This window comes from Enhydra lutris, unplaced genomic scaffold (assembly GCF_002288905.1).
Source record: "Enhydra lutris kenyoni isolate GAN:26980312 unplaced genomic scaffold, ASM228890v2 scaffoldscaffold21, whole genome shotgun sequence".
NCBI lineage: Eukaryota > Metazoa > Chordata > Mammalia > Carnivora > Mustelidae > Enhydra > Enhydra lutris.
The window spans coordinates 62,983,158-62,998,845 of record NW_019154105.1 but is presented as its reverse complement, the minus strand read 5'-3'; the positions used below and the strand labels follow the sequence as shown (position 1 = coordinate 62,998,845).

The 15,688-nt window shown below is 42.0% G+C and overlaps 1 protein-coding gene across 3 annotated transcripts in view; it reads right to left on the bottom strand.

Moving 5' to 3' along the window:
• The window catches only part of LOC111149099 (solute carrier family 2 member 9), a 200,610-nt gene that overhangs the window by 137,627 nt on the left and 47,295 nt on the right, over window positions 1–15,688 (bottom strand). For all 3 annotated transcript variants that reach the window (XM_022506018.1, XM_022506019.1, XM_022506017.1), the window contains one exon: window positions 11,921–12,045. In XM_022506018.1, coding sequence (XP_022361726.1) covers window positions 11,921–12,045 — 125 coding nt within the window. The remainder of the gene's footprint in view (window positions 1–11,920; window positions 12,046–15,688) is intronic.

The following is a 15,688-nucleotide window of genomic DNA, read 5'->3' as shown; positions in this document are numbered from 1 at the left end:
TGGTGATGGTGGTGGCGGTAGTGATGGTGGTGATGGTGATGGTGGTGGCGGTAGTGATGGTGGTGATGGTGATGGTGGTGATGGTGATGGTGGTGATGATGGTGGTGATGGGGGTGATGGTGGCAATGGGAGTAAGGTGATGGTAGTGGTGACGGGATGGGGGTGATGGCTGTGGAGGAGGATGCAGTGGTGATGGTGGTAATCGAGGTGATAGGGGTGGTAGTGGTGATGGTGATGGAGATGAAGGTGGTGGAGGGGATGTTGGAGGTGATGGTGGGGGTGATGGCCGTGGAGGAGGATGTGGTGGTGATGATGGTAATGGAGGTGGTGGATGTGAAGGTGATGGTGGAGGGGGTGTCAGTGATGGTAAAGGTGGTGTTAACAGCCAACATACCCAGAGCTTACCAAGTAGCAGGGATCCTTCTTATCTCTTTACATATATTATATGTTTTTATAGTAACCCATTGAAGTAAATGTATTATTATCCTTATTCTAAACATAAGGAAGCTGCGGTACAGATGGAGTAACTTTCCCAAATCACCAAGTGACGTCCAGAGATGCCCAAAGAGATTATTTCGCCCCGAAGATCAGGTCTCTGATTCTGGAACTCGAGCTCTTCCCACTCTCTAGCAGTGCCTCTATGTAAATCAGGGCACTCAGGTCGGGCAGATACTGTATTACCCAGTTTACAGCATTTTATAAGTGCTTGTCAGCTTCAAGAAAGTTTTCCACCTGCAGCTGGGTGGAAAAGCCCTTTACAGGCCTGCTAGTGTATACAGATGCACTTGTCCCAGGCTGACTCACAGCGTGTTGGGAACACAGAGCCTCATTTCATAGGCCTTCCCCTTTCTTGAGGTGCACGGCCTGATGGTGCGCAAGGAGCGGTCAGGGGCACACTCCCTCACACAAGGCTAGCTTAGCTGCCCCAGTCCTCCTAGAGTCTGATTTGAGCAACAGCTCTCAGCTTGTGAAAAGCAGAAGGGACCTCGGAAAATATTCTCTAGGGAAATCAGAGATGCTGAAGGAAATACTTTAGGGACAACTGGAAATGTACATTTTCCTACAGGGGTGCAAAAAAATTTGAGTCCAGTCCAAAGCATTTTACTAAACAGAATAGTCTTAATTTTTGAAAATGAAAATACGACCCACATCTTTAAATTGTACAATGTGGTCCAGGGAATGATCACAAAATGCGCACAGCTGTGCAACCCCCACCTAGGTCAAGAATCAACCTACACTACCAGCATCCCAGAAGCCCCCCACCTTGTGCTTCCTCAGAAGCCTCATCCTCCCCCTTCTCCCCAGCCTGACTGCTATCACCAACGCTCTGTGTGTGGAACCATAGCTGATGCATTTCTTTTGTCTCTTATCTCTTTGTGTTTCTCATGGGTGTGAAATGCATCCATGTTGTAACATGCATGTAACTGCAATTTTTTTTGTTTTTATTGCTTCGTAATAGTCCCAGGTATGAGTATATCCCACTTCATCCACCTTCCTATTGATAGACAATCCAGCATTTTCCAGTTTAGGATCAACACTAACAGGGCCCCATAAACATTCTTAAATAAGTCTTTTGGTGCACATGTATGCACATTTATATATATAAGTTGAAACCATAAGATACATTTGTTCGGTTTTAATGGAGCCAATTTCCTGAAATTATCACACCAATTTATACTTTTATGAGAGATGTATGAAATATACTTTGCTCCACATTTTTGGCCAATATTTGGCATTATTGGTCTTTTTAATTTTTAGCAATCGTGGCTTTAATCTGCATTAAATTGCTTATTTAATCACTAATTGCTAATTAGTAATTACTAATGAAAGATTTTATTTTAATTCCAGTATGATTAACATTCAGTGTGACATTAGTGTCAGGTAGACAATATAGTGAATTGACACCCCCATACAACACCCAGCGCTCATCACAAGTGCCCTCCTTCATCTGCAGCCCCTATTCCCCACACCACCCCCACCTGCCCTCTGATAACCATCAGTTGTTCTCTAGAGAGAGTTGAGTCTGTTTCTTGGTTTGTCTCTCTCTTTTTTTCCTTTTTTTATTTCTCAAATTCCACATATGAGTGAAATCATATGGTATTTGTCCTTCTCTGACTTATTTCGCTTAGCATTATACTCTCTAGCTCCATCCATGTCATTGCAAATGGCAAGATTTTATTCTTTTTGATGGCTGAGTACTATTCCTCTGTGTGTGTGTGTATTCCACATCTTCTTTATCCATTCATCTATTGAGGGGCACTTGGGCTGCTTCTATAATTTGGCTATTGTAAATAATGCTGCTATAAACAGGAGCACATGTATTCCTTTAAATTAGTGCTTTTGTATTGTGGAAGTAAACACTCAGTCTTGTCACTTCTGGATCATAAGGGAGTTCTATTTTTAACTTTTTGAGGAATACTAATACGATTTTATGTATCTTTTGGCCATTTTTGTGAAGATGCCCATTCCATCTCTTAGCCATTCTTGTAAGAGTTTTTCTGTGTTTTTATTATTGATTTGTAAGAGTTCTTAATGTATTCTGTATATGAACCCTTTGTCAATTTCATTCACTGCAAATATTTTCCTGCTCTCTGTGTTCGTCCTTCATGAATCGTGATTTTTTTTTGCATGAGGTCTTTAATTTTAATGTATTCCAATTTATCAATTCTTTTACTTTAAACTAGTGCTTTTCTGCCTGTTTAAGAAATCTTCTCCTATCCTAAATGGTGGAAAGTCTATATAGCACGTTATCTTTTAGAAAACTTCCTGTTTTACCGCTCATCTTTAGAGCTGCAGTCCACGTGGGACTGATTGTATGTATGAGGTAAAGCGGTATCCAAGTTTTATTTTTAATGGAATGAAAATGTCAGTGTCAATGCAGATGCAGCATTCGGCATCTTGGATGGTGCAGTCTGTACTTTATCCCTAAGACAATTCCCCAAGGAGGAGCAGCAGCAGAAAAATACACACACCAACTCTTGGCCCATAAACCTCTGCTTTACATAAACAGCTAAGCTGTAGAAATAGTAACTAAAGCTATCACTGTAGAAATTCCATGGCTGTACACATAAGCAAAAAGGTTCTTCCATGGTTGCCAAGATGAGTACTCTCCTTCCTTTTTACCCCAAGAATAGATGTTTCTGGAAAGATGCAACACATAAAAGCATTCTGTTTTAAGCAAATGTCACATACAATTTTCCAAGCCCCAAACATAGGTGCCTATACACACCTGCTCCATTCTTGGAGTCAGCAGCCCCCTCAGGCTACCACTGGGGCCCGTTCTCATAGAGCACAATTATAACTGAGGACCAGCCCTCAGTTCACAACTGCTGGGAACCCCAGCTGACCTGATATCATTTGCTGAAAAGACACCCCTTCCCTTCAGCTCTCCAGCTACCGCTTTGCCATAGGTTAGTGCCCATATATGTATGGGTAAACTTCAGAAGTCTCATTTCTCTTTCACTGATCTATTTTTCTGTCTTTGCCCCAATCTGTACTGTCTGAACCACTGTAACTCTCTAAGTGTTGATATCCAGTAGATTAAGTGTTCCAATTTTTCTTCTGGAAGATGATCTGATGAATTTTCAGCACTACGCATTTTCATATACATTTTAGAAGCAGCCTGCAATTTCCATTTTACAAAACCTGCTTGGGTTTGTGCTGTATCTATGGATCAATACAGAGGGAAAACCTTCATAATGTGGAGTCTTCCAATTCATGAACACAGACCACCCCCTATTTATGTGTCTAATTTCTCTCCACAATATTTTATAGATTTTTTTGTAGATAACAAGGAGATGAGACATTGCATATTTCCCATTGGACTTATTCTTGGGTAATGGTTTCTATAACGTTTCAGATGGTATAACTTACAAATTTAATTTTCTACACACAGATAAAATTACTTTTAGTTTATTGACCTTACATAGAAAGACGACATTGCATTTACTATTACAAGCATACAAGTATGATGACCTTTTATCCAGAGACCCTGGCAGCCAAATCCACTCACGCATTCTGAGGTTTATTTACAGATTCTTTTAGATGTTTTATACATTTGTGATATCTGTGACAGATGACAGTTTTAGTTCATCTTTACCAATCTTTATATCTTACATTAAAAAAGGTTTTGTTTGCCTCGTTGCATTATCTAGGACCTCTTGTACTATGATGACTCGGAGTGGTGACAGCATATATCTTGTCTTGCTCTTGAGCTCAGAGGAAAACCTATTAACAGTATACTCAATATGACGACCACTATAGGTTTTGGTAGGTAGTCTTTATTAGTTTAAGAAAATTAGTTGGTTTAGAAAAAAATTGACTAGATGTGTTTTTCCTTTTCTTTTTTACCATAAATAGATACTGAATATCATCAAATGACTTTTCTGCATATATCAAATAATATGATTTTTGTCTAAAATGCATTCTGTAAACATGAACTAGCTTGATGGATTCTCAAATGTTAATCCAATCTTCCATTGCTGGAATAATTCAGCTCAGTCTCAACATACTATCTTTTTATGTTTTATTGTTGAATATTGTTATGTTTATTGTTAAAATTGTTAATTCTTTGTTTAGGATTTTTATATCTATGTTCCTTAACCTGTAATTTTTTTTCCCTGTAAAGTTCTTATTGGGCTAGCTATCAAAGATACACTCATCTCATAAAATGAGCTGGGAAGTATTCCCTCGCAAATGTTTATAAGGAGTTGGCATTGTTCTCTTTTAAAGGAGACTTGAATCTCTTTTGATGGAAAGTTTTCAAGTATATGTTCAACTTATTTAATAGACTAGGACTATTCAGATACTCTATTTTTTCTCTCATTGCTATTGGTTAAGTTTTCTTCTTTCTAGGCATTTGTATCTTTCATTTACATTTTCAAATATATCACATCATGATATATTCTCTCTCTATGCTTCAGGATCTATCCACTTAGTTCTTAATATTAGTTATTAATTCCTTCTCTCTTTGTAAACAGTCTCACAAGGTGTTTATCAATGTTATTAATCTCTTCTAGAACTTACTTTGACCTTGCTGATGCTTTCCAATGAAACTCCCTTTTCTAACTTCTTGAGATGAAATCTTAGATTATTTTTAGCCTTTCCTGTTTTAAATATTTACATTTGAGGTTATAAATTTTACCCGAAATATGGCTTTAGAATGTCTTATGTAGTATTTTCATTATCATTTAATTCAAACGACTTGAAAAATTCCATTGTGATTTCTTTTTGCCCCTCCAGTTACTTGGAAACACACATTCATTACTTAGTGTGTATGCTACTTACATCTAAATTTCCAAACTTATGAGGATTTTATCCCTATATTTTTGTAATTAGCTTCTAACTCAATACTGTTATGGTCAGGGAACACAGTCCAACTTTAATCCTTTGAAATGTGTTAAGACTTGCTTTACGACTCATCATATGATGAATTTTGATAAATGGCCCATGAATGCTGAAAAGGAGTGCGTGTTATACGGTCCTAAGATTTAGTGTTCCATATACGTTAATTAGCTCATATGTGTCCATTGTGTCACTCAAACCTCCTACTGCTGCTTTTGTCCACTTGTTCTATCAGATACTGAGACCATACTTCTCATTTTCGTTTGGCTAATTTTCAGTTTATACTCATTTTCAGTTTATCATTGTGATGCTCTATATGAAGTGCATATCAGCTTTAGAATTGTTATAATCCTGATGAACTGAGAGCTTCTCTCATTTCTGGTTATCCTTCTTGCCTTAAGATCTACTTAGTCTGTTAACAGTGTTGCTGTACTGGATTTACAGGCGTGGGTTTTCCCCATCATCTTATTTTCAATCTTCCTATATCTTTATATCTAAGGTACAAACAGCATATACACAGGTATTTGTTTTATCCAATGTAACCATTCTTCCTTTTAATTGGAGTACTGGCATACTTGTGTTTAAATTCAACATCCTACCATTGGCTGTTCTATGTGGCACTCTTCTATATCCTGTGTTCTCTTTTTTAATTCCTTATTTAAATTCAATTTAGTTGGAATATTTTCTCTCCTCTTTTGCCTTCTTCATGATTACTTTTTTTTGAGTCATTTGATCGTTCTATGTTATTTTCTCTTCTTTTAATAATTGCTCCAAAGATCATTTCATGAATCTGTGTCTTAGTTAAATCTGATATGAATTAGTACTTTTAGTATTTCCTGGATAATGCTAATAATTTAATACACACCAACTTTACTTACTGTCTTCTTGATTTATATGCTATTTTAATTGTGTATTTTAATTTTTTCTGTCTTTTTTCTTTTTACACACACACACATACAGAGACACACACACAAACTCAGAGACATGCACATACACAGAAACACACAGAGACACACACACACAGACTCAAACAGACACATACACATATATGCACACCTGCAGAAACACACATACACACAGACTTAGGCACACACAGAGACACACGGATACATACTCATACACTCACAGACTCAGACAAACACACAAACACACAGTCTCAGACACATACACACATATCCAGACATATACACATAGACTCAGACACATACACACATATACAGACACACAGACTCAAACACACACATACACAGACACATATATGCACACACCATACACATACACATAGACAGAGACATAGACACACACAGAGACACACATACACAGACATGCAAGTACACAGAAACACACAGACTCAAACACAGAGAGACATACACAGACACATATATGCACACACACAAAGAAACACACATACACACAGACACACATACAGACATGCATACATGCAGAAACACACATACACAGACTCAGATACACACTGAGGCACACACATATACACACAGACTCAGACACACACAAACACACACAGACTCAGACATATACACACACATACACACAGACTCAAACACAGAGACACATAAAAGACACATATATGCACACATGCAGAAAAACACACATACACTCAGACATACACAGACATACACATACACAGACCCAGACACACACAGGATCAGACACATATACACATACACAGACACACACACACAGACTCAAACACAGAGACATATATGCACACACACAGAAACACACAGACACACATGCACCCCTGTACAGTACCTGAACGTTGTCAGGTAGCTTTGAGGAAACGGAAGCTCAGAGGGGTAAAGAAGTCTGTCTGAGGTCACCTGGCTGGTAAGCAGCAGGGCTGAGACCAGAATCCACCCTTCTGAACACCTCACATGCTCTTTGTCATGTTATGATTTGACTCAAATAATAATAATAAGTGAATAATAGTATTAGTGTTTTTACTAGTTTCCTACTGTGGCTGTAACAAATTGCCACAAACTTAGTGATGTAAAACACTACAAATTTCTTATCACACAATTCTAGGGGTCATGAGACTAAAATGGGACTTGGACTACAATCAAGGTGACGGCAGGGCTATGATCCTTCTGAATGTTCTAGGGGAAAGTCTGCTCCCACCCCTTTCCCAGCTTCCAGAGGTGCCCATACCCAGTGGCTGGTGGCCGTCACCCACCCCCACCCCACCCCTGCATCACTGCAGCCTCTGCTCTCACCTGATGGTCTCCTTGCTCTGGCTCTGACTCCTCCTTCCTCTTTCACTTATCAGGACCCCTGTTATCTTATGGGACCCACCTGAATAATCCAGGTAAAGACTGTCTCACGGCTTAACTTAATCCCGCCTACAAAGTCCAGTTGCCCCATCAGCTCACATTTGCTGGGATGAGGATGTGGATGTGGGGCAGTAAGTAGAATATTGATAAATAACAATTTGCTTATAAGAGTGGCCCACAGCCTTGCTGGGAGCCTGTGCTGGGACATGACTGGGTAGGGTCTTGGGGCATGGTACACATAAGCTTGACCCCACCAGACAGGAGGGCCAGTGTTTCTGCCCTATACTCTTAATTCACAATCTCCTATTCTGTGATGTTTAATGAGTAAACAATACAGCTGTGTGTGACATGTGAGCTCCAGAAGCTTCCAGAGAACATTCAAGATAGTAGCTCTAAGATGGGTACAAAAAGGAGCCAAAGCAGAATTTTAGAGCTGGTAGCAACCTCAGGTCCCAGAGTCCAATCCTCCTTACTTTCTAGATGACATTACTGGCCCAGAGAAGTGAAATGATGGTCCCACGGTCACCTGGTAAGTCACTGGTAGAACCAGAACTTAAAGTCACATCCTTGATCCTGATTTCATGTTCTTCCCATGTCAGATACTTCTCTAAATGCTGCTGCTCAAATGTGTCCACCAGAGACCAGCTAATGTGGCTGATGAGCTTGTCTATCAGAGGGTTCCTAGTGCAGACATGGACTTGCACTCCTGGGAGTGTGGGTGGTCCTGGGGCAGCTTGGTGGGAACCTGTCCAATGCAATCTTCCACAAACACAAAACACCTCTGTACCCTTCTAATTTGACCTTAACATCTGCATGGATTTTGCCCCCAACACCAAGTTGCACCAAGTCTGTTTCAATGTGAAAATGTGTTTCTTTTTTTGCCAAGCTTTTTAGAGAAAGGACACTTGGAGAAGGTGTCCGGGGCTTCTACTATGGCTCCAAATACTGCCCACAATCCTGGCTTGAGCAGCACAGCCCTCTGAAAATCCTCCAGGCTTATCACTTGGCTTTAAATTATTTATTATGAGCAGGACAGACAATTCATCTCCTGGCCAGCAATTTTCCCTTATTTCTGACCAAATGCCTTCCTTTAAATGCCTGCAAGTCCCCAGCTCTGCTTTGAGAGGGTCTGATGAGAATAAATGACAGGAAGCCTCCATGTCTTGGCCTACCTCCAGTAGGTTGTATTCCAGAAGTCAGAGGGGTCTGGTTTTTTCTCCATTCCTTGTTCTTACTTTTTTTTTTCTGTTTCTTTTTGGAAATATCATCAGAAAAGGGGTCTAACAGATATCTGACTTGAAAATGGGGCTTTGTAAAAATGGCCTCTCTCAAGTCCAGCTTATTTTTAATTAAGGAAACTCAGAGAGAAACTAGTTCTGTGAAGTAAGTGTCACCTTCCCCAGAAGAACTGGAGAGGCAAGACCACTGGAAAGAGGCTAATAGATAAAATGTAAATGTGCTGGAAAAGCAGGCCCTCCATGGCCTCCGTTGGGAAAGGCTGTGTATGCCATATCTCACCTAGCCTTCGTCCTGAGCGGGCAGGGCCTTTGAAACTGGATATCGCAGTCTACACCTGGGATGTTTACCTTATTAGCTGAGAATAAAAGGAATAGCACCAAGAATGGCAATGATCCCGTCACCATTCCTGGCGATGGGGAAGGCACCATAGACCTGGAATGTAGTAAGTGCTTCTCACACATACCTGCCATCAGTTAATTTTTGCATCCCACTGAGCTGGGGGGGGGGTGAGGGGCCTTTGATTAAGCCCCTTTGCCAGCCCGGGAAAGAGGCTAGGACTGTGAGGCAGAATGCTGCTGTGTGACCCCACTGGTTCACAGAACCCCTTGAGTCTGCATCCCTAGGGCGTAGGTCCCTCCAACACTTGATGGTGCCCCTGGCCGGGGGCTTGATTTGGTTAATGGGACACTGACAAGCGCCACGAGCAGTGACTTGACAGGTGCTTACACATGGGGTCCTGTCCCCAGTACCACTCTCTGGCACTCTGGGGATCCCACGGGAAGACTGGGTCGCCCTACCGCAGGCTGAGAGACCACACGGAGCCAGGATGAGCCGGCCCTGCAGGGATCTCCTGACACCAGCCCAGCTGCCAAGAACTGAATAGATGAGCGAGCCCATGTGAAGTCAGCCCGCTGCTGGCTGGGTTGCAGCCTGCTGCGGCATGGGAGCGAGCCCAGCGGAGAGCCGCGGCGGTGGCCCACATTAGAACTGCCCCACCAGCCTGCGGAACCCCAAGCTCAGCAAAAGCGTTATTGCTTGAAGCCATTATGCTATGTTTGCTAATGGCTTCAGATAACAAAACCTAACTGATACAAAATAATGAAATCAAGGTAGGTTTGGGGGTGCCCAGTCAGTGTAAACGCGCAGACCTCAGCCTTAACCACTTCAGTCACATGTCTCTGAGCCTTGGTGTCCTTGATGAAAAATGACAAATTGACAGTCCTTCAGCATTAGCAGGAGATCAGAGCAGAAGAAACCATGAACAGGACTGGTTAACTGCAAAGCACCACATAAACTCCAGGTATTATTCTTACCAAATAACATTTTCTATAGCCAACTCCTTTCTACTTGAATACTAGGACAGAGAAGTAATTTCACCCTGAGTCTGGTTATTACTAATCCTGAATATTTCCCACCAGCAGCAGGAAGGGACAGGAAGTCTTCTCCCCTGACCTTCCTCAGGTCCTCACTCTCCTGCTCACCTCTCCCTGATATATACTTGCTGTTGGGCTCACTCCCAAAAGCCTGGTGCCTGCAGCGCCCAAGAATCAGCAAGTGAGGGAATTAGCTTTTAACAAGCTCACAGGTTCCAATAGCATTTGGCAGGTTACATATACATATGTACACACACATATGTAACACACACACACACACACACATGGCATTTTGTGAGCGTTATGACAGTCCTTCAAAGTAGGTATTGTCATTTCCATTTTACAAATGGGGAAACTGAGGCTCAGAGCCATTTAAGCAACTTGCCAGAGTCAGTAATTGGCAAACAACAGAACTTCAACACAAAGGCAGGGATTTCTAATCCAAAAGCCTGCAATCTTTCCACAAATGCCTACAAGTAAAACCTTACTGACTTGAAATATTTAAAAAGAAAGCAAGGCTGGTTGGTTGGTTGGCTGGGTATAATGACATATTTTGAGGCTCCTGCTCTCTCACACCCCAGAGCCAGCAGCTGGCTGCACCTCGCTGCCTCCTGGCCACCATCTTGACCCCCAATGACTCTCTTGCCTGGACAACTGGCTCCCTGACTCCACTCCTACCCTCCTTTACACTCTTCTCTACACAGAAGCAGGAGGAATCTCCTCATGTCACATTCCTCTCAACCCTCCTCTAGCTTCCCATCACCCTTGGCACAAATCCTGCAAGGCCCAATGTGACGTGACTGGCCCCTCTTCAATGTCATTGCAACCACTCTCCCCAGCTCACCAAGTTCCAGCCATGCTGTCTCCTCACTCTCCAACCACTCTTCCCAGCTCACAAAGTTCCAGCCATGCTGTCTCCTCACTCTCCCTTTGATGTGCCAAGCATGAGTCCATCTAAGGGCCACTGCACTCTTCTCTTGGTCAAGAACCCAATTCCCCTGATACTCTCCTGGTTCTCCCGCTTGGTTCATTTTGATATCTGCTCATATATTTCCTACACTAAGTGGTCTTCCCTGGCTGGCCTATCTAAAATAGCCCCCACTATCCTCCTGTCCTGCTTCAATTTTCTCCTAGGGCTTGCCTATATACCTTACATATACAATTATATATCTGTCCACCCACTAGAATGTAAGCTGCAGTGGTAGGGAGTAGGGGACTTCATTCACCACTGTGTCCCCAGCATGGAGAAGAATGCCAGACACAGCAGGTGCTCCATAATGAATGCTCAGTGAATACATGAAAGAATGAATAAGTCAGAGGCACAGAGAGGAAACACGACCCTCATTAAAAACTCCCTGGAAACCACAGACAACCTTGGAATATGAATTTTACAGTGAAGATGACAAAGCAAAAGGCATGATATACTACTGAAGACCATCCAGGTCTCCAGAGTTGACTTGGGTCTCTCCCAGTTAGTTTTTCTCAGTTAGCAGGCCAGAGCCTCATGTGTGGTTCATCTCATGGGACTGCCCTCCTTTATGCAGACTTCTTGCATCCTTGGTCCCTGGCAACTCAATACTAATAGGAGCCCAGTCATGTGGCCGCTCCAAACACCACTCACACTTCCAAACACCCCCGAGGATCATGTCCCGCCCTGCCTTGGTGAAGGCTTACCTCCATCCACGCCCATAATGAAGCGTCCCACAATGAGCATCTCGAAGGCTCCTGCCTGGAGGGAACAGGCCATCAGCAGTGCAGCAGAAATTGCAAACCCATTGTTGACCAGCAGCGTGTACTTCCTGGAAAACAAAGGATGGTTTGATGAGGAGGCCCACCATGAGGACGTCATCCTACCCATCTCAGGAGCAGGGGTCAGGCCTTCAAAATGGAACAGCATAGCAAGACTCAGGCACAGTAGAAAGAGCATTAGCCTAAGGGTCAGAAATGGGCCAGAGCCCCAGAAGCCCCCACTTGCCACTTTTGACTTGTGACTCTGAGCAAGGCACTTCTTCCCTCTCGGTTCACCACCGGGACTGATTAGGTCACCTTCAAAAGCACTGTCGTGATCCATGAATTACCTGATGCACTACTATATGTATCAATTCTAAGACCTTCACTTAACATTTCTGATATCAAGATGTGTCTTAGAATCCAAGAGTCAGAGCTCAGCAGGGAAATGGAAACCACCCTAGTGCTTTTAACAGAGAGAATTTAACATAGGGAGTTGGTTAGGCAGGCACTGGGAGACTGAGATGTCAAAGGGGGAATCTCTGAAGAGAGGTGCTGTCCATTTGGTGCTGACACTTCAGGGGCTTGGAAGAGGACCTTTAACCCCTGGCTTATCTTCAAGGATGGGCGCTGGCCCACTGGGGCTGCTACTCTGAGGGGCACCATGTTCTGGGGAGTAGACATAATTTGGGAACTAGACTCAACTGCCCAGTTCACTGCTGGGACTAGTAGGAAATTCAACCAAACCAAAAGGACCAAGACACTTGTCCCTCCTCCTCTAGTGCCCCTCTTGTCAAAGGGCAGATGAGGCATGCCAGTCCCAGCCCCTGCATCATAGAGCAGAGCATCAAGGGTAAGTTTGGAGTGGAGAGACAATAGCTTAATAACCAGTGCAATATCCTATAGCTTAAACTGGCAGGTTTTCTCTTCTCCCTCCCTCCTTTCCTTCCTTCTTCCCTTCTCTTCCCTTGCTTTCCCTCTCTTTCTCCCTTCCTTTCTCCCTCCCTCCCTCCTCTGCAGTTCATGTAATGATGCTTCTTACATGTGATGACATCTTCAATTTGATGAACTACAGCACTAACTGTGAGATTGAACTAGTCCCCTTGAACACAGTCAGTCAAACCCCTATGGCAATATTATTAGCTGCTCTGTCCTGGGACTACTCTCACTATTCTGTGAACATATCCCTAAGACCTCCTGGTTGAGAAGCGTGACTTGTTTGGAGGCCTGGAGACCCAGGTCCCTGCACCAGCTGTAGCTTTTATGAGCTAGGTGACTTTGTACTTGAATGCTCTGTGTTTTCCTTTCCTCACTTATAAAATGATCATAATAGCTCATCCTTACTGAACACTGGCTATATGACAAACCCTATTCTAAGTACTTTATATGAATAGCTCAACTGATGCTCAAAGTGATCCTATGAGGTAGGCACTTTATCATCCCTATTTTATAGATAAATTAACCAGGATATAGAGAAATTGGAAACTTATTTTAGGTCATACAACTAGTGAATCAAGAAGCTGGAGGAAAACACCATAGCTTCTCACAGGGCATTTTTCCCTAATGATTCAATGAGTTAACAAATACTAAATTATTTTGTAAATTGCAAGAAACTAGGGACTTGAAAGGGGCTTTGTTATTACTTTTGGGTGTAAGAACCCTTAAATTCCAGGCCAGGGCTCTTTACACAATTTTTACTTATCTCAAACATTTCATTAAACTTTTCTACTTCCTACATCTTCTTAGAGAATCCCAAAGCTAATGACTTTTGTGGCTCAGTGATGATGGTACGAAGATTGCTCATGGCAAAGCTTTCTATGTTGATGAACAACTTCTAACAGTGAACAACTGAAACAATCCAGATGTCCTTCAACAATGGACTATTTAAACAAATTATGACACATCTCTATAATGGCACATTGTACACACATTAAAGCACAAGGGGCTTTGTATATTCTATGTGGGAAGATCAAGAAGCTGACAGCCTTCCCTTTGAGATCAGGAACACAACAAGGATGCCCACTCTCATCACTCTTGTTCAACATAGTATTAGAAGTACTAGCAACAGCAATCAGACAACAAAGAGAAATAAAAGGTATTCAAATTGGCAATGAAGAAGTCAAACTCTCTCTCTTCACAGATGACATGATACTTTATATGGAAAACCCAAAAGACTCCACCCCCAAACTTCCAGAACTCATACAGCAATTCAGTAATGTGGCAGGATACAAAGTCAATGTACAGAAATCAGTGGTTTTCTTATACACTAACAATGAAAACACAGAAAGGGAAATTAGAGAATCGATTCCATTTACTATAGCACCATAAGAACCATAAGATACCTGGGAATAAACCTAACCAAAGAGGTAAAGGATCTGTACTCGAGGAACTACAGAACACTCATGAAGAAATTGAAGAAGACACAAAAAGAAGGAAGACCATTCTTTCCAACCAGAAAAATAAACATTGTTAAAATGTCAATACTGCCTAGAGCAATCTATACTTTCAATGCCATTCTGATCAAAATTCCACCAGCATTTTTCAAAAAGCTGGAGCAAACAATCCTAAAATTTGTATGGAATCAGAAGAGACCCCGAATTGCTAAGGAAATGTTGAAAAAGAAAAACAAAACTGGGGGCATCACGTTGCCTGATTTCAAGCTTTACTACAAAGCTCTGATCACCAAGTCAGCATGGTACTGGCATAAAAACAGACACATAGACCAGTGGAACAGAGTAGAGAGCCCAGTTATGGACCCTCAACTCTATGGTCAAATAATCTTCGACAAAGCAGGAAAAAATATCCAGTGGAAAAAAGACAGTCTCTTCAATAAATGGTGCTGGGAAAATTGGACAGCTATGTGTAGAAGAATGAAACTTGACCATTCTCTTACACCATACACAAAGATAAACTCGAAATGGATTAAAAGATCTCAACATGAGGCAGGAATCCATCAGAATCCTAGAGGAGAACACAGGCAGTAACCTCTCCGATATCAGCCACAGCAACCTCTTTTAAGATATGTCTCCAAAGGCAAAGGAAACAAAAGCAAAAATGAACTTTTGGGACTTCATCAAGATCAAAAGCTTCTGCACAGCAAAGGAAACACTCAACAAAACAAAGAGGCAACCCATGGAATGGGAGAAGATATTCGCAAATGACAGTACAGACAAAAGGCTGATATCCAAGATCTATAAAGAACTCCTCAAACTCAACACACACAAAGCAGATAATCATGTCAAAAAATGGGCAGAAGACATGAACAGACACTTCTCCAATGAAGACATACAAATGGCTAACAGACAACATGAAAAAATGTTCATCATCACTAGCCATCAGGGAGATTCATATCAAAACCACATTGAGATACAACCTTACACCAGTTAGAATGGCCAAAATTAACAAGACGGTAAATAATGTATGTTGGAGAGGACATGGAGAAAGGGGAACCCTTTTACACTGTTGGTGGGAATACAAGTTCGTGCAGCCACTTTGGAAAACAGTGTGGAGATTCCTTAAGAAATTAAAAATAGAGCTTCCCTATGACCCTGCAATTGCACTACTGGGTATTTACCCCAAAGATACAGATGTAGTGAAAAGAAGGGCCATCTGTACCCCAATGTTCATAGCAGCAATGGCCACGGTCATCAAACTGTGGAAAGAACCAAGATGCCCTTCAATGGACGAATGGATAAGGAAGATGTGGTCCATATA